The following is a 20,364-nucleotide window of genomic DNA, read 5'->3' on the forward strand; positions in this document are numbered from 1 at the left end:
TTGGTTTAAGTCCTGTACTCATGTAGTGCTAAATACAGGAGAAGACATCAGGTTTATTTCTGGCCATAAACCAAAAGTACCACATTGGCTATACTCCCAGTACAAAGCAAAAGAGGTGGCTGCCCAATGTAGGGTTACACCACAGAAGGGCAATGGGGACAGAGGCCCCCACCTGCAGCAGAGGAGCATTAGGAGACAAAAGATTTTCTAAGCAGCGGGAGAAAATGGGGTGGAAGATGTGGGCTTCCTCCAATTGCTAATTTTTGTAAAGTTATTGTGAATGGAACTAGATCACATGGGTAATAGGTGGTCATCTCTCTCTTCCGGCTCCTCTCCAAGTTGATCGTCGCCAACACCTCTGTAGGCAGTTTCTGAAGATCGGGGTTGGGATCGACACACAAAATCACAGCCGTCCTGGAAGAAACAAAAATGAAATCAAATTATCTTCCATGACGATTCTAAACTGTCCCTACATGTACATCAGGTAAAATAGGACAAAAGAAAAAACTCCAAACTGAAGAAGAGCTGTTCTTAAGATATCACAAACTGGGATGTTCCATAGTTTCAGAAATTAATTCAATAGATAAAATGTATTTGTTGATCACATTTGTGGAGTCATATTAGAGTGGACCATTCATTAAAACTGGAAGACGTAGTTTTGGAGAGTGATAATTTAGGCTACGCTCACATTTGCGTCCTGCCGGGCTGCGTCGGGCGCAGCCGCGGCGACGCATGCACCCCTATATTTAACATGGGGGCGCATGGACATGCGTTTGCATGCGTTTTGCGATGCATGCGTCTTTTTTGCCGCAAGCGTTAGGACGCAGCAAGATGCATTTTTTTTGTGTCCAAAATCCGGCAAAAAAAGGACGCATGCGTCGCAAAACTATGCGTTTTGCATGCGTTCTTGTTTGCGTTGTGCGTTGCGTCGCCGACGCAGCAGCGCACAACGCAAATGTGAACGTAGCCTTACTGGCATCAATAGAAGTTGAATCTCTAGTAGTATTCTCCACAAATATGGGATTAAGGTGACTGAGCACTTCATGAGTTTAGAGCCAAGTATTTTAACAAACAGTCGATTTGTTGTTAACCTTCTCCAGTTTGTAAGAACACAATTATTTTCTACTCGACAACAAGTACGCCCACCAGCTATGAGGGACCGCGATGGGCACATCCTACGCTCACTCATATGGGAACCTCCTCCTTGGCTGATGGGAAGAAATGCTGGTCTTTCAGAATGACGCTGCCTTGTGAGTCCATAGAATTCTATTTGGCCAGTTCTGGATGTGATGATCAAGAGGACAATAGATGGAAACTAATCTACTTGCCTGTTCAGGAAACGAACAGCTAGTAATAACTTGCTGAACTAGAACAGCCACATCCCTGAGACCCTGAAAAGAGGTATACCAAAAAGGGCAGTACCTCAGGATGAGACGCAATTGTCCAAGGACGGAGGATTTCTTTCCCCAGGTCAGAGATCTTAAGTATCACTTCACCCAATAGGGCTATCCTGCTCATAACCTAACCACGGCCTTTAACCATGCCCTAAGGATAGACATGCGCTCCTCACCTCTAAAAAGAGATAGATTAGTGGACCCATATGTGTCATAGGCACATTTGACAACCAGGCAAATAAGGTATATCAAATCCTCAATAAGTATGGGGGCATTCTGTAGGCAGATCCCATTTACATAATGTGGTTTCTTTCACCCCAAAAAATTACATACATAAAGATAAGATTACGGTAATTGGTGATCGCCTTGTCTACTGCATATGTAGCAGACCAAAGCATGCTGGGACACTGCTTGATAACAGAATCTGTGGAATATTTAAATATGTAAATTGCAGCTTTTGCCCCTTCATCAGACCCACCAGATCCACTGGGAGGGAAATTTTCACTAGAGAATTTGCCAACTGCAGAACAGTGGGGTGGTATATATGGGCACGTACACAAATCCACTTAATTACATCGGTAAGACGTAACGGTAATTCCAGAGATAAATTGGGTAACAGATAGAAGACTTTGTGAGAAAACATGAAAGGGGAAGAGATTGGAATAAACAAATTCTGCAAAAAGAACCTCAAATTTCGATTAGATTCTCGTACTCCTACTGTAAATGATTAAATGAACAGTTAACTTTTGGATGCTTTACTTGATTAGGCCGGTCTTGTTCATCATGATTTATTCCTAGGTATACAGTGGGGCAAAAAAGTATTTAGTCAGTCAGCAATAGTGCAAGTTCCAACACTTAAAAAGATGAGAGGCGTCTGTAATTTACATCATAGGTAGACCTCAACTATGGGAGACAAACTGAGAAAAAAAAAATCCAGAAAATCACATTGTCTGTTTTTTTATCATTTTTTTTGCATATTATGGTGGAAAATAAGTATTTGGTCAGAAACAAACAATCAAGATTTCTGGCTCTCACAGACCTGTAACTTCTTCTTTAAGAGTCTCCTCTTTCCTCCACTCATTACCTGTAGTAATGGCACCTGTTTAAACTTGTTATCAGTATAAAAAGACACCTGTGCACACCCTCAAACAGTCTGACTCCAAACTCCACTATGGTGAAGACCAAAGAGCTGTCAAAGGACACCAGAAACAAAATTGTAGCCCTGCACCAGGCTGGGAAGACTGAATCTGCAATAGCCAACCAGCTTGGAGTGAAGAAATCAACAGTGGGAGCAATAATTAGAAAATGGAAGACATACAAGACCACTGATAATCTCCCTCGATCTGGGGCTCCACGCAAAATCCCACCCCGTGGGGTCAGAATGATCACAAGAACGGTGAGCAAAAATCCCAGAACCATGCGGGGGGACCTAGTGAATGAACTGCAGAGAGCTGGGACCAATGTAACAAGGCCTACCATAAGTAACACACTACGCCACCATGGACTCAGATCCTGCTGTGCCAGACGTGTCCCACTGCTTAAGCCAGTACATGTCCGGGCCCGTCTGAAGTTTGCTAGACAGCATTTGGATGATCCAGAGGAGTTTTGGGAGAATGTCCTATGGTCTGATGAAACCAAACTGGAACTGTTTGGTAGAAACACAACTTGTCGTGTTTGGAGGAAAAAGAATACTGAGTTGCATCCATCAAACACCATACCTTCTGTAAAGCATGGTGGTGGAAACATCATGCTTTGGGGCTGTTTCTCTGCAAAGGGGCCAGGACGACTGATCCGGGTACATGAAAAAATGAATGGGGCCATGTATCGTGAGATTTTGAGTGCAAACCTCCTTCCATCAGCAAGGGCATTGAAGATGAAACGTGGCTGGGTCTTTCAACATGACAATGATCCAAAGCACACCGCCAGGGCAACGAAGGAGTGGCTTCGTAAGAAGCATTTCAAGGTCCTGGAGTGGCCTAGCCAGTCTCCAGATCTCAACCCTATAGAAAACCTTTGGAGGGAGTTGAAAGTCCGTGTTGCCAAGCGAAAAGCCAAAAACATCACTGCTCTAGAGGAGATCTGCATGGAGGAATGGGCCAACATACCAACAACAGTGTGTGGCAACCTTGTGAAGACTTACAGAAAACGTTTGACCTCTGTCATTGCCAACAAAGGATATATTACAAAGTATTGAGATGAAATTTTGTTTCTGACCAAATACTTATTTTCCACCATAATATGCAAATAAAATGTTAAAAAAACAGACAATGATTTTCTGGATTTTTTTTTCTCAGTTTGTCTCCCATAGTTGAGGTCTACCTATGATGTAAATTACAGACGCCTCTCATCTTTTTAACCCCTTCCCGACCTTTGACGCCACGTAGGCGTCATGAAAGTCGGTGCCAATCCGACCCATGACGCCTATGCGGCGTCATGGAAAGATCGCGTCCCTGCAGACCGGGTGAAAGGGTTAACTCCCATTTCACCCGATCTGCAGGGACAGGGGGAGTGGTAGTTTAGCCCAGGGGGGGTGGCTTCACCCCCTCGTGGCTACGATCGCTCTGATTGGCTGTTGAAAGTGAAACTGCCAATCAGAGCGATTTGTAATATTTCACCCATTATAACGGGTGAAATATTACAATCCAGCCATGGCCGATGCTGAAATATCATCGGCCATGGCTGGAAATACTAGTGTGCCCCCACCCCACCCCTCCGATCGCCCCCCCACCCCCCCGATCTGGCCGGTACACTGCTCCGGCTCCCCTCCATCCAGTGCTCCGCTCCCCCCCGTGCTCGTGTCCGCTCCCCCCGTGCTCCAATCACCCCCCCTGCACTCCGATCCACCCCCCCGTGCTCCGTTCCACCCCCCCGTGCTCCATTCCAGCCCCCCCGTGCTCCGTTCCACGCCCCCCGCGCTCCGTTCCACCCCTCCCGCGCTCCGATTCCCCCCCCCATGCTCCGATCCCCCCCCCGTGGTCCCCCCCCACCCTATCATACTTACCGATCCAGCCGTGGTCCCGTCCGTCTTCTCCCGGGCGCCGCCATCTTCCAAAATGGCGGGCGCATGCGCAGTGCGCCCGCCGAATCTGCCGGCCGGCAGATTCGTTCCAAAGTGCATTTTGATCACTGAGATATAATCTATCTCAGTGATCAAAATAAAAAAAATAATAAATGACCCCCCCCCCTTTGTCACCCCCATAGGTAGGGACAATAAAAAAATAAAGAAATTTTTTTTTTCCACTAATGTTAGAATAGGGTTAGGGTTAGGGGTAGGGTTAGGGGTAGGGTTAGGGGTAGGGCTAGGGTTAGGGTTAGGGCTAGGGTTAGGGCTAGGGTTAGGGCTAGGGTTAGGGCTAGGGTTAGGGCTAGGGTTAGGAATGTGCACACGTATTCTGGTCCTCTGCGGATTTTTCCGCTGCGGATTTGATAAATCCGCAGTGCTAAACCGCTGCGGATTTATGGCGGATTTACCGCGTTTTTTTCTGCGCATTTCACTGCGGTTTTACAATTGCGATTTTCTATTGGAGCAGTTGTAAAACCGCTGCGGAATCCGCACAAAGAAGTGACATGCTGCGGAATGTAAACCGCTGCGTTTCCGTGCAGTTTTTCCGCAGCATGTGTACAGCGATTTTTGTTTCCCATAGGTTTACATTGAACTGTACACTCATGGGAAACTGCTGCGGATCCGCAGCGTTTTCCGCAGCGTGTGCACATACCTTTAGAATTAGGCTATGTGCACACGGTGCTGATTTGGCTGCGGATTCGCAGCAGTGTTCCATCAGGTTTACAGTACCATGTAAACATATGAAAAACCAAATCCGCTGTGCCCATGGTGCGGAAAATACCGCGCGGGAACGCTGCGTTGTATTTTCCCGCAGCATGTCAATTCTTTGTGCGGATTCCGCAGCGTTTTACACCTGTTCCTCAATAGGAATCCGCAGGTGAAATCCGCACAAAAAACACTGGAAATCCGCGGAAAATCCGCAGGTAAAACACAGTGCCTTTTACCCGCAGATTTTTCAAAAATGGTGCGGAAATATCTCACACGAATCCGCAACGTGGGCACATAGCCTTAGGGTTAGGGTTGGAATTAGGGTTGTGGTTAGGGTTAGGGGTGTGTTGGGGTTAGTGTTGTGGTTAGGGGTGTGTTGGGGTTAGGGTTGTGATTAGGATTATGGCTACAGTTGGGATTAGGGTTAGGGGTGTGTTGGGGTTAGTGTTGGAGTTAGAATTGAGGGGTTACCACTGTTTAGGCACATCAGGGGTCTCCAAACGCAACATGGCGCCACCATTGATTCCAGCCAATCTCGTATTCAAAAAGTCAAATGGTGCTCCCTCACTTCCGAGCCCTGACGTGTGCCCAAACAGTGGTTTACCCCCACATATGGGGTACCAGCATACTCAGGACAAACTGCGCAACAATTACTGGGGTCCAATTTCTCCTGTTACCCTTGTGAATCTAAAAAAATGCTTGCTAAAACATAATTTTTGAGGAAAGAAAAATGATTTTTTATTTTCACGGCTCTGCGTTGTAAACGTCTGTGAAGCACTTGGGGGTTCAAAGTGCTCACCACATATCTAGATAAGTTCCTTGGGGGGTCTAGTTTCTAAAATGGGGTCACTTGTGGGGGGTTTCTACTGTTTAGGCACACCAGGGGCTCTGCAAACGCAACGTGACACCCGCAGACCATTCCATCAAAGTCTGCATTTCAAAAGTCACTACTTCCCTTCTGAGCCCCGACGTGTGCCCAAACAGTAGTTTACCCCCACATATGGGGTATCACCGTACTCAGGAGAAACTGGACAACAAATATTGGGGTCAAATTTCTCCTGTTACCCTTGGGAAAATTAAAAAATTCTGGGCTAAATAATTATTTTTGAGGAAAGAAAACGTATTTATTATTTTCACAGCTCTGCATTATAAACTTCTATGAAGCACTTGGGGGTTCAAAGTGCTCACCACACATCTAGATAAGTTCCTTTGGGGGTCTAGTTTCCAAAATGGGGTCACTTGTGGGGGGTTTCTACTGTTAAGCCACATCAGGGGCTCTGCAAACGCAACGTGACGCCCACAGAGCATTCCATCAAAGTCTGCATTTCAAAACGTCACTACTTCACTTCCGAGCCCCGGCATGTGCCCAAACAGTGATTTACCCCCACATATGGGGTATCAGCGTACTCAGGAGAAACTGGACAACAACTTTTGGGGTCAAATTTCTCCTGTTACCCTTGGGAAAATAAAAAATTGCAGGCTAAAAGATCATTTTTGAGAAAATAATTTTTATTTTTATTTTCATGGCTCTGCGTTATAAACTTCTGTGAAGCACTTGGGGGTTCAAAGTCCTCACCACACATCTAGATTAGTTCCTTTGGGGGTCTAGTTTCTAAAATGGTGTCATTTCTGGGCGATCTCCAATGTTTAGGCACACAGGGGCTCTCCAAACGTGACATGGTGTCCGCTAATGATTGGAGCTAATTTTCCATTTAAAAAGCCAAATGGCGTGCCATCCCTTCCGAGCCCTGCCGTGCGCCCAAACAGTGGTTTACCCCCACATATGGGGTATCAGCGTACTCAGGACAAACTGGACAACAATATTTGGGGTCCAATTTCTCCTATTATCCTTGGCAAAATAGGAAATTCCAGGCTAAAAAATCATTTTTGAGGAAAGAAAAATTATTTTTTATTTTCATGGCTCTGCGTTATAAACTTCTGTGAAGCACCTGGGGGTTTAAAGCGCTCAATATGCATCTAGATAAGTTCCTTGGGGGGGTCTAGTTTCCAAAATGGGGTCACTTGTGCGGGAGCTCCAATGTTTAGGCACACAGGGGCTCTCCAAACGCGACATGGTGTCCGCTAACAATTGGAGCTAATTTTCCATTCAAAAAGTCAAATGGCGCGCCTTCTCTTCAGAGCCCTGCCGAGTGCCCAAACAGTGGTTTACCCCCACATATGAGGTATCGGCGTACTCGGGAGAAATTGCCCAACAAATTTTATGATCCATTTTATCCTACTGGCCATGTGAAAATGAAAAAATTGAGGCGAAAAGAATTTTTTTGTGAAAAAAAAATTACTTTTTCATTTTTACAGATCAATTTGTGAAGCACCTGAGGGTTTAAAGTGCTCACTAGGCATCTAAATTAGTTCCTTGGGGGGTCTAGTTTCCAAAATGGGGTCACTTGTGGGTGAGCGCCAATGTTTAGGCACACAGGAGCTATCCAAACGCGACATGGTGTCCGCTAACGATGGAAATAATTTTTCATTCAAAAAGTCAAATGGCGCTCCTTCCCTTCCGAGCCTTACCATGTGCCCAAACAGTGGTTTACCTCCACATGTGAGGTATTGGTGTACTCAGGAGAAATTGCCCAACACATTTTAGGATCCATTTTATCCTGTTGCCCATGTGAAAATGAAAAAATTGAGGCTAAAAGAATTTTTTTGTGAAAAAAAAGTACTTTTTCATTTTTACGGATCAATTTGTGAAGCACCTGGGGGTTCAAAGTGCTCACTATGCATCTAGATAAGTTCCTTGGGGCGTCTAGTTTCCAAAATGGGGTCACTTGTGGGGGAGCTCCAATTTTTAGGCACACGGGGGCTCTCCAAACGTGACATGGTGTCCGCTAAAGAGTGGAGCCAATTTTTGATTCAAAAAGTCAAATGGCGCTCCTTCCCTTCCAAGCCCTGCCGTGCGCCAAAACAGTGGTTTACCCCCACATATGAGGTATCAGCGTACTCAGGACAAATTGGACAACAACTTTCGTGGTTCAGTTTCTCCTTTTACCATTGGGAAAATAAAAAAATTGTTGCTAAAAGATAATTTTTGTGACTAAAAAGTTAAATGTTCATTTTTTCCTTCCATGTTGCTTCTGCTGCTGTGAAGCACCTGAAGGGTTAATAAACTTCTTGAATGTGGTTTTGAGTACCTTGAGGGGTGCAGTTTTTAGAATGGTGTCACTTTTGGGTATTTTCAGCCATATAGACCCCTCAAACTGACTTCAAATGTGAGGTGGTCCCTAAAAAAAATGGTTTTGTAAATTTCGTTGTAAAAATGACAAATCGCTGGTCGAATTTTAACCCTTATAACTTCCTAACAAAAAAAAATTTTGTTTCCAAAATTGTGCTGATGTAAAGTAAACATGTGGGAAATGTTATTTATTAACTATTTTGTGTCACATATCTCTCTGGTTTAACAGAATAAAAATTCAAAATGTGAAAATTGCGAAATTTTCAAAATTTTCGCCAAATTTCCGTGTTTATCACAAATAAATGCAGAATTTATTGACCTAAATTTACCACTAACATGAAGCCCAATATGTCACGAAAAAACAATCTCAGAACCGCTAGGATCCGTTGAAGCGTTCCTGAGTTATTACCTCATAAAGGGACACTGGTCAGAATTGCAAAAAACGGCAAGGTCTTTAAGGTCAAAATAGGCTGGGTCTTGAAGGGGTTAAGTGGTGGAACTTGCACTATTGCTGACTGACTAAATACTTTTTTGCCCCACTGTATGTAATTTTCTTATTTTGGATTTATAGTGAAAATTTCTTATGCTCTGGTTCCGTTTTCTTGGGGTGTCATACAATGCCGTAATACCATTAACTCCTCAGCCACTGATCTATGATGAGGGTGGGGATCTGCACTTTTTCATAATCATCATATACACAACATCAGTGGTATATATGTCTTTTCATCTAAATTTTAAAGATACCTTTTTCCATTTCTTTTTCCCCACTCCTCTCCTTTTTGCCCTCCCTCGCTGACGAGGAATGATTAATAAGAGATAATCCTACACACAGTGTATAAACTATTAGGCAAGTTGTATTTTAGAGGATTATTTTTATTATTATTGATCAACGACTATGTTCTCAATTAACCCAAAAGACTCAAATATCAAAGCTTAATATTTTTGGAAGTTAGAGTGGTTTTTTTTTTTTAGATTTGGCTATCTTAGGAGGATATCTGTTTGTGCAGGTAACTTACTTACAGCGCCACATACAAGTCTTTTATGTGCAGCATTGTGCCAAGCAGCCACCCCCTCCATTAGTTTGGTAGGTTGAGAGTGGCTGCCTCATCGGTTATGCTGCACCTGTGTAGTCTCCATCTTAGCCACATGGGTCCACTGCATCCTGATAGTGCATTTGTTTAGAGGCCTAGGCAGGTAAGCATGTCTGCCTTGTTTTGCTGTTTTTTACTATTTTTTGGAGGATCTCTGAATCCTCTTCTTGTGCTCTTGCTGTTTAGAATTAGGACTCGTAAGCGTGGGGACCCTTGACGCGGGTTACGAGCTTGCGTATTTTGGCCAAAGTATAAACGAATACCTCAAAAAATTTTTTTTAGATTTTTTTGTGTTTTTTGCACTTTTTTTCGGGGTGCAGTTGGGCCCATTTTTGTCTTGTAAACTGTGGTGTCTGTTCATATGGGGTGCATTTGGATAGCGCTGGGCAGGCCCGCCTGATCTAATAGAAGGGTGTCACTACTAGGCTTGCCTGGATGCTGTGCATCTCCATTGTGTTAACAGTGCCACATACAAGTCTTTTATGTGCAGCAATGTGCCAAGCAGCCACCCCCTCCATTAGTTTGGTAGGTTGAGAGTGGCTGCCTCATCGGTTATGCTGCACCTGTGTAGTCTCCATCTTAGCCACATGGGTCCACTGCATCCTGATAGTGCATTTGTTTAGAGGCCTAGGCAGGTAAGAAGCTCTGCCTTGTTTTGCTGTTTTTTAGGTAACTTACTGTGCAGAATTATTAAGCAACTTAAAAACCAAATATATTCCCATCTCACTTGTTTATTTTCACCAGGTAAACCAATATAACTGCACAAAATTTAGAAATAAACATTTCTGACATGCAAAACCCCCCCAAAATTAGTGACCAATATAGCCACCTTTCTTTATGATGACACTCAGCAGCCTCCATCCATAAATTCTGTCAGTTGCTTGATCTGTTTACGACCAACATTGCGTGCAGCAGCCACCACAGCCTCCCACTGTTCCGAGAGGTGGACTGTTCTCCCTCCCTGTAGATCTCGCATTTTATGAGGGACCACAGGTTCTCTATGGGGTTCATATCAGGTGAACAAGGGGCCATATCATTATTTTCTCTTCTTTGAGACCTTTACTGGCCAGCCACGCTGTGGAGTAGTTGGAGGCATGTGATGGAGCATTGTCCTGCATGAAAATCATGTCTTTCTTAAACGATACCGACTTCTTCCTGTACCACTGATTGAAGAAGTTGTCTTCCAGAAACTGGCAGTAGGTCTGGGAGTTGAGCTTCACTCCATCCTCAACCCGAAAAGGTTCCACAAGTTCATCTTTGATGATACCAGCCCATACCAGTACCCCACCTCCACCTTGCTGGCGTCTGAGTCGGAGTGGAGCCCTCTGCCCTTTACTGATCCAGACTCTGGCCCATCAAGAGTCACTCTCATTTCATCAGTCCATAAAACCTTTGAAAAGTCAGTCTTTAGATATTTCTTGGCCCAGTCTGGACATTTTATCTTATGTTTCTTGTTCAAAGGTGGTCGTTTTTCAGCCTTCCTTGGCCATGTCCCTGAGTATCGCACACCTTGTGCTTTTTGTTACTCCAGTAACGTTGCAGCTCTGAAATATGGCAAAACTGGTGGCAAATGGCATCTTGGCAGCTTCACGCTTGATTTTCCTCAATTCATGGGCAGTTATTTTGCGCCTTTTTTGCCCAACATGCTTCTTGTGACCCTGTTGGCTATTTGCCATGAAACGCTTGATTGTTCGGTGATCACGCTTCAACAGTTTGGCAATTTCAAGACTGCTACATCCCTCTGCAAGACATCTCACAATTGGACTTTTCAGAGCCTGTCAAATCTCTCTTCTGACCCATTTTGCCAAAAGGAAAGGAAGTTGCCTAATAGTTACGCACACCTTATATAGGGTTTTGAAGTCATTAGACAACACCCCTCCTCATTACAGAGATGCAAATCACCTGATTTACTTAATTAGCAGTTGGCTCTCAAGCCTGAACAGCTTGGAGTAGGACAACATGTATAAAAAAGTATCATGTGATCAAAATACAACTTGCCTAATAATTCTGCACACAATGTATGTCTATATGATATGTATATTTCTTTAACTGGTTAGCTCAATCTAAGGCAGTTTTTCCTGGATAATTTATTAAAATAACAGGATCTAGAACATACAGTGTTAGAAAATGGGACGCTCATTGTTGCCAAACGTAACCACAATGTGTCCAATACGCAATGTTATATTGCTTGAGTCTGGCACATGTGCGGTATAGGATCATCGGAGTCCGAATAAATCATCAAACCCCGATGCGCCGGCATCAAACGGTGATAGAGTATATATTCAATAACGCAGCAAGAATGTGGTGACGTCACTCGGCGCAAGCGCCGCATGCAACCCTGTATATGTGTCATCCTGATGCGCCATATGTAATACCCCTGATGTGGGCCCTGTTGCGCAGGCGCCTATCTGTGATAGGTTAGTTCTTATCCAATGCCACGGCATGATGTGCGGTGACGTCAGAATGCCAATCGGCGCATGCGCCGTAAGTAATCCCGGATTGGCCAATGTCTGCATCTATCTGGCACCTTAGGACATATGGCATAAGTGTAGAGAAATGAGACATTGGTCTCCGATATAGAGTTTCTCAATACATATTTATCAGGAGCCCGGAGGTTGATCTAGACCAAAGATGTTAGGTCTATCAGTCCCTCCATCTCATCAGAGAATGATCAATCAACGAGGCCATATTTAGGGGGAAGTGAAGCTACAGACGGACATGCTGATGTCCATGGGTTATTGCCCTAATAAACTTCCCATAATGGAACACCCAGTACAAAAATGGAGAAACACGTCGAGGTCATGGTGATTTGGTAGCTATGTGGGACTCATTGCAATCTATTTCATTTGTTCATTTTTTCTTTTGGAGTGGACTGTGTAGAAATACCGGATTACGTACCGGTAATGCTCTTTTATAGAGCCCACGACAGCACCCACTAGAGAGAGGGGATCCGCCCCTAGGAACAGGAAACCTACAGAGAGATAAAAGGGGCGGCCCCCCCTCGCTCCTCAGTTGTTTTACAGAGAATAGGAGGAACCGCCGCCAGGTTTTAGTTAACAGGTTCAGGTATATCCATATATATATATACATATTTACAACCTTATGCTACTTTCTTCTAATATTTACACCTCACCAAAGAAGCACCACGTGCGACTATATACAGAAAAGGGAGGGATGTGAAAGGGTGCTGTCGTGGGCTCTATAAAAGAGCATTACCGGTACGTAATCCGGTATTTTCTATTCGCCACGACAGCACCCACTAGAGAGAATTTCAGAGACTATAGACTGGGTGGGTTTACTGAGTCAAGGACCGATACCCCAAAAGTCAGATCAGAAGCAGAGGATAGATCTAATCTATAATGTTTATAGAAGGTATTAGGTGAAGACCAAGTTGCAGCCTTACATATAAGGTCTATTGGCACATTCGCCCTTTCTGCCCAGGAAGTCGACAAGGCTCTTGTAGAGTGTGCTCCTATATGCATTGGAGGATCTCTATCTCCAGCTTTATACGCCAGGATTATGGCCTCTCTGATCCAGCGAGATAATGTGTTCTTTGTCACTCTGGTACCTTTGGTTTTACCCTGGAAAGACACAAAGAGAGCCCTACTCTTCCTCCAGTCCCTGGTTCTCTCTAAATAGGCTAGCACAATTCTTTTTACATCTAGAGTATGAAGTTTTACTTCTTCTGGAGTTGAGTGGTTCTCATAAAAGGTAGGTAACAAGATCTCCTGGGTTCTATGAAAAGTAGTGGCTACTTTAGGAAGATAACAAGGGTCTGTTTTCAAAATTATCCTATCTGATGTTACAGATAAAAAGGGAGGATCTATAGATAATGCCTGGAGATCACTCACTCTTCTAGCAGAAACTAATGCCACTAACAATACCGTTTTCAAAGAAATATTTTTTAGTGAGGCTGTATGGAGAGGCTCAAACGGTGGCTGTGTCAATGCTTCCAGGACTATGGATAAATCCCACTGAGGCACCTGCGGTATGCGAATTGGTCTTGAACGCTCACAGGCAGATATGAATCGGGATATCCACCTATTACCCGCAACATCATAATTAAAAAGAGCTCCTAAAGCTGAAACCTGGACCTTCAGAGTGCTTACGGAGAGTCCTAATTCCAAACCTCTTTGTAGAAATTCCAACACTGGAAATATAGGAACCTCAGATGAAAGTTGTGCAGTATGGAATTGAAGAAATTTTCTCCAAATTCTAACATAAATTCTAGTAGTTGAAGGTTTTCTACTCTTCATAAGAGTGTTAATTAACCCACTAGAAAACCCCCTTATACTTAGTAACTGCCTCTCAAACTCCAGGCAGTCAGGTTCATGCCCTTTGCCTGAGGATGAAGGAATGGTCCCTGAGAGAGCAAGTCCTTGGACTGAGGCAGAATCCACGGGTCTGACACTGACATCGCCCTCAGCCATGAGAACCATGGCCTTTTGGGCCAGAATGGGGCTATTAACAGAACTCTTGCGCCTTCCTCCCTTATTTTTCTTATTACTATAGGTAATAGATTCCATGGGGGGAAAGCATAGGCCAGGTCGAATGTCCATGGTACCTGGAGGGCATCGAGTATGTCCGGCTTGTCCTCCCTGCATAGAGAGGCAAACCTCCTGACCTGACGGTTGGCTCTTGTGGAAAACAAGTCTATTTGAGGAACACCCCATCGAGCTGTTATTAATCTGAAAATCTTCCTGTTCAGCATCCATTCTCCCTGATGAAGAGTGTGACGGCTGAGGAAATCGGCATGAAGATTGTCTATGCCCCTGATGTGCACTGCTGACAAGGATAGCAGATGACCTTCGGCCAACTCCATGATGTCTGAAGCCACTTCTCTGAGTTTGTCCGACCTTGTACCTCCTTGATGGTTCAGATACGCCACCGCAGTGGTGTTGTCGGAGAATACTCTTGTGTGTGAGCCGCTGAGCTGAGGAAGAAAGTGAAGTAGGGAGTAGTATATAGCCCTCAACTCTTTGACATTTGAGGAATTATTAAGTTCTGAACTGGACCAAAGACCCTGGACCCATTGATCCTGAAAATGTGCCCCCCAGCCTTCAGGACTAGCGTCTGTGGTCACTATACTAGAAGGGGTGATTACCCATAGAACCCCTCTCGAAAGATTTTTCCGATTCAACCACCACATAAGGGAGTGTACTACTTCTGACGTTAGGAAAACTGTTCTATCCAGACATCCTCTATTTTTAATATCCTCATCCAATACAAATTTTTGTAGATGTCTAGTATGGAACTGCGCCCACTGGACCGCAGGAATGCACGATGTTAAAGAACCTAGTAGTGACATGACATTCCTTAATGACATACTACGCTTTCTGATCGCTAAGGACACTTTATCGAATATGGAAGTTTTCTTATCCTCAGGAAGCTTGCAAATCTGGTCAACTGAATCTAGAAGGAGCCCAAGGAATTTCTGACACGTTACTGGCTGGAGTCTAGATTTTTCCCAATTAACCAGCCAGCCCAGGTTTTGTAAGGATGACACTACCTCCTGTAACCTCTGCTCACACTGTAGGGAGTTCTTACCTACAATCAATAGGTCATCCAAATACGGAATGACCAAGGTATCTTTTACCCGTAAAAAGGACATTACTTCCAGTAGCAATTTGGTAAAAACCCTTGGGGCCATAGATAAACCGAAGGGCATTGCCCGGTATTGTAGATGACGAATTTGCCCTTCTATACAAACTGCTACCCGAAGAAATTGCTGATGTAAATGGTGTATAGGAATATGGTAATAAGCATCTTTAAGATCCAATACTACCATGTAACAGTTTGGAAATAGATTTTTTATGGCCGAACGTATGGATTCCATTTTAAATGTTTTGGGTCTTATAAAGGAGTTCAGTTTTCTCAAGTTAATTATAGTTCTGAAAGAGCCATCAGGCTTACTAATCAGAAATAAGGGAGAGTAAAATCCCCTCCCTATCTGGGAAGATGGAACCTCTACCAGCACTTGTTTGAGTAAGAGGGATTTAACTTCGGTTTCAAGTGCCTCTTGTTGAGGCCTGGATCTTAAGGTGGTAAGGAGGAAGGAGTCCGGAGGTCTTCTAATAAAGTCTAATGTGAGGCCTGAAGATATTAAATCAATGGCCCATGGATTAACCGTTATGTCTTTCCACTGCTTACTAAATTGTTTTAGTCTTCCTCCCACCGGTGAAATATAATCAGCGGAATTTATCTGCTGGCTTGAAGGGGCGCTTATTGAACAAATTTCCTCTTTGTTTGAAATCCTTGTTATTCCATCGGTCCCTGAAGCCTCCTTTCCTTCCGAATGGTGGCTTCTTGAACGCCCTTCTGTAAGAAGGAATAAAGGGATTAGGGAACCCCTTCTTCCTTTCACCTGCCTTAGTGAGAATTTCGTCTAAGACCGTTCCAAAGAGGTACTCACCCTGGCAGGGTATAGTACACAATTTAGCCCTGGACTGGGCATCCCCTTTCCAATTCTTTAACCATAAAGCGCGCCGTGCCGTATTAGTAAGGCTGGCTGTTCTGGCTGCTAGGCGGAGAGAGTCTATAGAGGCATCAGAAATGAAGGCTGCCGCCCCCTTAATCAAAGGAATAGAGGCACGTAGTTTCTCTCTAGATACACCACTCTTAATATTTTGGTCCAACTGTTCCAGCCAGACCAGCATAGATCTACTAGTGGACGTGGCTGAGATCGCCGGTTTAAATGCCGTGACACAAGCTTCCCATGACCTCTTAAGCAGAGCGTCTGATTTTCTATCCATGGGGTCCGGCAAGGAGCCCGCATCCTCTACGGGTAAGGAGGATCGGCGAGAAGTTGATGCTACAGCCGCATCCACTTTAGGAATTTTAGACCAAACTGCCAAGTCCTCATCATCAAAGGGGTACCGCCTCTTACATGCTACCGGTACAAAGCCCTTCTGTCCTTTAGCCCATTCTTTTTTAACAAGGTCTTTAATGGCCTGATTCACAGGGAATACTTGGCCCTTTCGCTGCGATAAACCTGCGAACATGATGTCCTGTGGTGTCTGGGGATCTTTAGACTCTGACACCCCCATTGTTCCTCTTACAGCTTTAACCAAATTATTTACATTGTCTGTAGGAAAACAGACATAATCTTCCTCCTCCGAGGAATCCAATCTCTGAGAGATGTCTGAGTCCACCTCTCCACTTTCTGCTGATGTGTCGGCTATAGGTGAAAGAGTCCTTCTACTTCTCCTTTCCATATTAACCGCCGGACTACCCCTCAAGGACTGAAGCTCTTCCCGGATCATGAGACGTATGTCATTCATCCTGACCGAACTCTCCTGCTGTAAAGTGTTATCAATGCAATGTTGACATAGCTCCTTAATATATGAGTCAGGTAGGGGCTCATTACATATCTTACACTGCTTATGTTTAGATTTTGAAGTCCGCTTAGCCTATAAAAAAGACACAAGCAGAGGAGACTACTGTAAGAGATATGAAGCTATATATACACTTATCCGGAAAATAAAATATATACCGGCTGCAGAGTTGTCTGGTCGGCCTGGGGTTTGGAACGGGACGATTTTTTCCCTGATTTATCCGTGGAATCACTCATTTTTGAGTGTCCGCTGATTTTCTTATTAGCATCACCACTAGGCAGGATTACAACCTCCAGTGGGCGCTCAATATCTTCCTGAGACGACATGGTGCGCACAGTGCCATGTGTCTTCAGCCTTATATAGAGCCGTTCTTACAATGGATACACGCCCCCATGTTTCCTCCCCCCTTTTTTTTTTTTTTTTTTTTTACCTGACCAACTTTATTGGTCCTCTCCACCGCTGTTGAGCGCCAAGGCGTCCACGCCAGCATGCTCAGCTGACCCCGCATACCCGGAAGTTGCTCTTTACATCCGGGTACGCCGACCATACAGCGCCTGCATGCGCTCGCGCGTCTTCCTTCTCTGCAGAGGAAGAGAAGCTCCTGCTACCGCGGCCGTTCATGCCCCACTGTGGCCGGAGGGTAAGCGCTTTCCATAGCGACACTTACTTGGTGTGCTGACGGGGATTCTTTAGGCGGTGGAGCAAAAACCAACGGTCTCCCAACAGGGAGACTGTTGTGATCCCGGCATGCTGATGTATCCAGATGAGGGGGGAACCAACAGGAACCCCCGTCTCTGATGCTCGCTCTGGGGCCCCTGTCGCTCAGCAGAGACGTACAGGCTGTGTTCCAGGCGAGCTTTTCCTCTTCTTAGCTGCAGAGATTCTCTCTGAGGGTTCCCTCCTTGGGAACAGGAAACCAACTGAGGAGCGAGGGGGGGCCGCCCCTTTTATCTCTCTGTAGGTTTCCTGTTCCTAGGGGCGGATCCCCTCTCTCTAGTGGGTGCTGTCGTGGCGAATAGAAAATGTGGGGTTTGGATTAATTTCTGATACTTCCTCCCCCAATTAGGGTTTTCTACATTATTCCCCTATAAGCACTATGGCGCTTTTTCATCTATTGTAAATAAACACTATATGTAGTAGGCAGCTATGGTATGCTGTATATGATTAGTGTAATAATCCCATACGGATAGAAGCTGTCTTGACCTTTAAAGGGAACCCTTACTATTAGGGGTGAATGTTATGGTATAGGGTTTCTATAGGGTTTCCTAGGGTGAGACTACGTTGATCAGGGGCACCAATCTTGCATACTTTTTAGGGTTAATCAACCAAATAAACAACTATATGTGTGGTCGTGTATCTGTATAAATATATAACACCTATAAATATGAAACAACAAGCAATGATATGAGATTAAAATATAAATTTTATTATAAACACAATAATAACAGTTTAAAATTCAGGAAAGGACCACCAGGTGGCAGTAGAATGCAGGTTATCATACAAGGGCATGTCAGTAAAATTTGAATAATTGATTTCCAAGCGAATCAGATAGTGTAACGAGCATGGAAATCTCACCATAAATGATCAAAGGTTGAGGTAATTTTGCTTATATTGCACTGTTCACATTACATAGTATATTCCATATGGAAAAGTAAGGAATAAAGTGAATATCGTGCATATAGCAGAGTTGATATTGCAAAAAAATACTCAAAAAATAAATGCAGGGACAAAAAAGTCAAATTTACCCAGAAAAATCTAAATAAATAAATAGTAAATAATAAACTACCTCAAAAGGGCACCAAATAAGTCACATTGCACTGCGTGTTAATAATACAATATAAAGTGCATATATCAGGAAAGTATCCATTTAAAGTGAACACTGTGCATAAGTAAGCTTATATAGATAGATAAATAATATACCCCCAAAATAGATATAATAAAGTGCTGTGCACAGTAAATAAAGGGGCAAACAAAGATATAAATAACATCAAATAGTTACCAAGTGCACCAAAATGTAATCATGTGAAATATTTTCAGTCTCCCTCGTCAAAGCTGAAGCGAAACACGTGTTGGGCCGTGCAGGCTTATCATCAGGGTATGTCTGACCATGGAAATATTTATTTATCTATCTATATAAGCTTACTGTTTTCCCAATGGTAAAAAGAGAAACTGAACCACGAAAGTTGTTGTCCAATTTGTCCTGAGTACGCTGATCCCTCATATGTGGGGGTAAACCACTGTTTTGGCGCACGGCAGGGCTTGGAAGGGAAGGAGCGCCATTTGACTTTTTGAATGAAAAATTGGCTGCACTCTTTAGCGGACACCATGTCGCGTTTGGAGAGCCCCCGTGTGCCTAAAAATTGGAGCTCCCCCACAAGTGACCCCATTTTGGAAACTAGACGCCCCAAGGAACTTATCTAGAAGCATAGTGAGCACTTTAAACCCCCAGGTGCTTCACAAATTGATCCGTAAAAATGAAAAAGTACTTTTTTTTTCACAAAAAAAATTCTTTTAGCCTCAATTTTTTCATTTTCACATGGGCAACAGGATAAAATGGATCCTAAAATTTGTTGGGCAATTTCTCCTGAGTACACAGATACCTCACATGTGGGGGTAAACCACTGTTTGGGCACATGGTAAGGCTCGGAAGGGAAGGAGCGCCATTTGACTATTTGAATGAAAAATTATCTCCATCGTTAGCGGACACCATGTCGCATTTGGAGAGCCCCTGTGTGCCTAAGCATTGGAGCTCCCCCACAAGTGACCCCATTTTGGAAACTAGACCCCCTAAGGAACTTATCTAGATGCATACTGAGCACTTTAAACCCCCAGGTGCTTCACAGAAGTTTATAACGCAGAGCCATGAAAATAAAAAATAATTTTTCTTTCCTCAAAAATGATTTTTTAGCCTGGAATTTCCTATTTTGCCAAATGTAATAGGAGAAATTGGACCCCAAATGTTGTTGTCCAGTTTGTCCTGAGTACGCAGATACCCCATATGTGGGGGTAAACCACTGTTTGGGCGCACGGCAGGGCTCGGAAGGGAAGGCACGCCATTTGGCTTTTTAAATGGAAAATTAGCTCCAATCATTAGCGGACACCATGTCGCGTTTGGAGAGCCCATGTGTGCATAAACATTTTAGATCCCCCACAAATGACCCCATTTTGGAAACTAGACCCCCAAAGGAACTTATCTAGATGTGTGGTGAGCACTTTGAACCCCCAAGTGCTTCACAGACGTTTACAACGCAGAGCCGTGAAAATAAAAAATCATTTTTCTTTCCTCAAAAATGATGTTTTAGCAAGCAATTTTTTATTTTCTCAAGGGTAACAGGAGAAATTGGACCCCAGTAATTGTTGCGCAGTTTGTCCTGAGTACACTGATACCCCATATGTGGGGGTAAACCACTGTTTGGGCACACGTCGGGGCTCGGAAGTGAGGGAGCACCATTTGACTTTTTGAATACAAGATGGGCTGGAATCAATGGTGGCGCCATGTTGCGTTTGGAGACCCCCTGATGTGCCTAAACAGTGGAAACCCCTCAATTCTAACTCCAACACACCCCTAACCCTAATCCCAACT

The 20,364-nt window shown here is 44.1% G+C and overlaps 1 protein-coding gene across 1 annotated transcript in view; it reads right to left on the minus strand.

Annotated features, from left to right (window-relative positions):
• Window positions 1-33: 33 nt before the first annotated feature.
• The window catches only part of M6PR (mannose-6-phosphate receptor, cation dependent), a 40,824-nt gene continuing 20,493 nt past the window's right edge, over window positions 34-20,364 (minus strand). The window contains exon 7 of the mRNA XM_069753852.1: window positions 34-414. Within this exon, the coding sequence (XP_069609953.1) occupies window positions 292-414 (123 nt within the window). The 3' untranslated portion in view covers window positions 34-291. The remainder of the gene's footprint in view (window positions 415-20,364) is intronic.

The sequence above is a fragment of the Ranitomeya imitator genome, chromosome 2 (assembly GCF_032444005.1).
Source record: "Ranitomeya imitator isolate aRanImi1 chromosome 2, aRanImi1.pri, whole genome shotgun sequence".
In the NCBI taxonomy this organism is placed as follows: domain Eukaryota; kingdom Metazoa; phylum Chordata; class Amphibia; order Anura; family Dendrobatidae; genus Ranitomeya; species Ranitomeya imitator.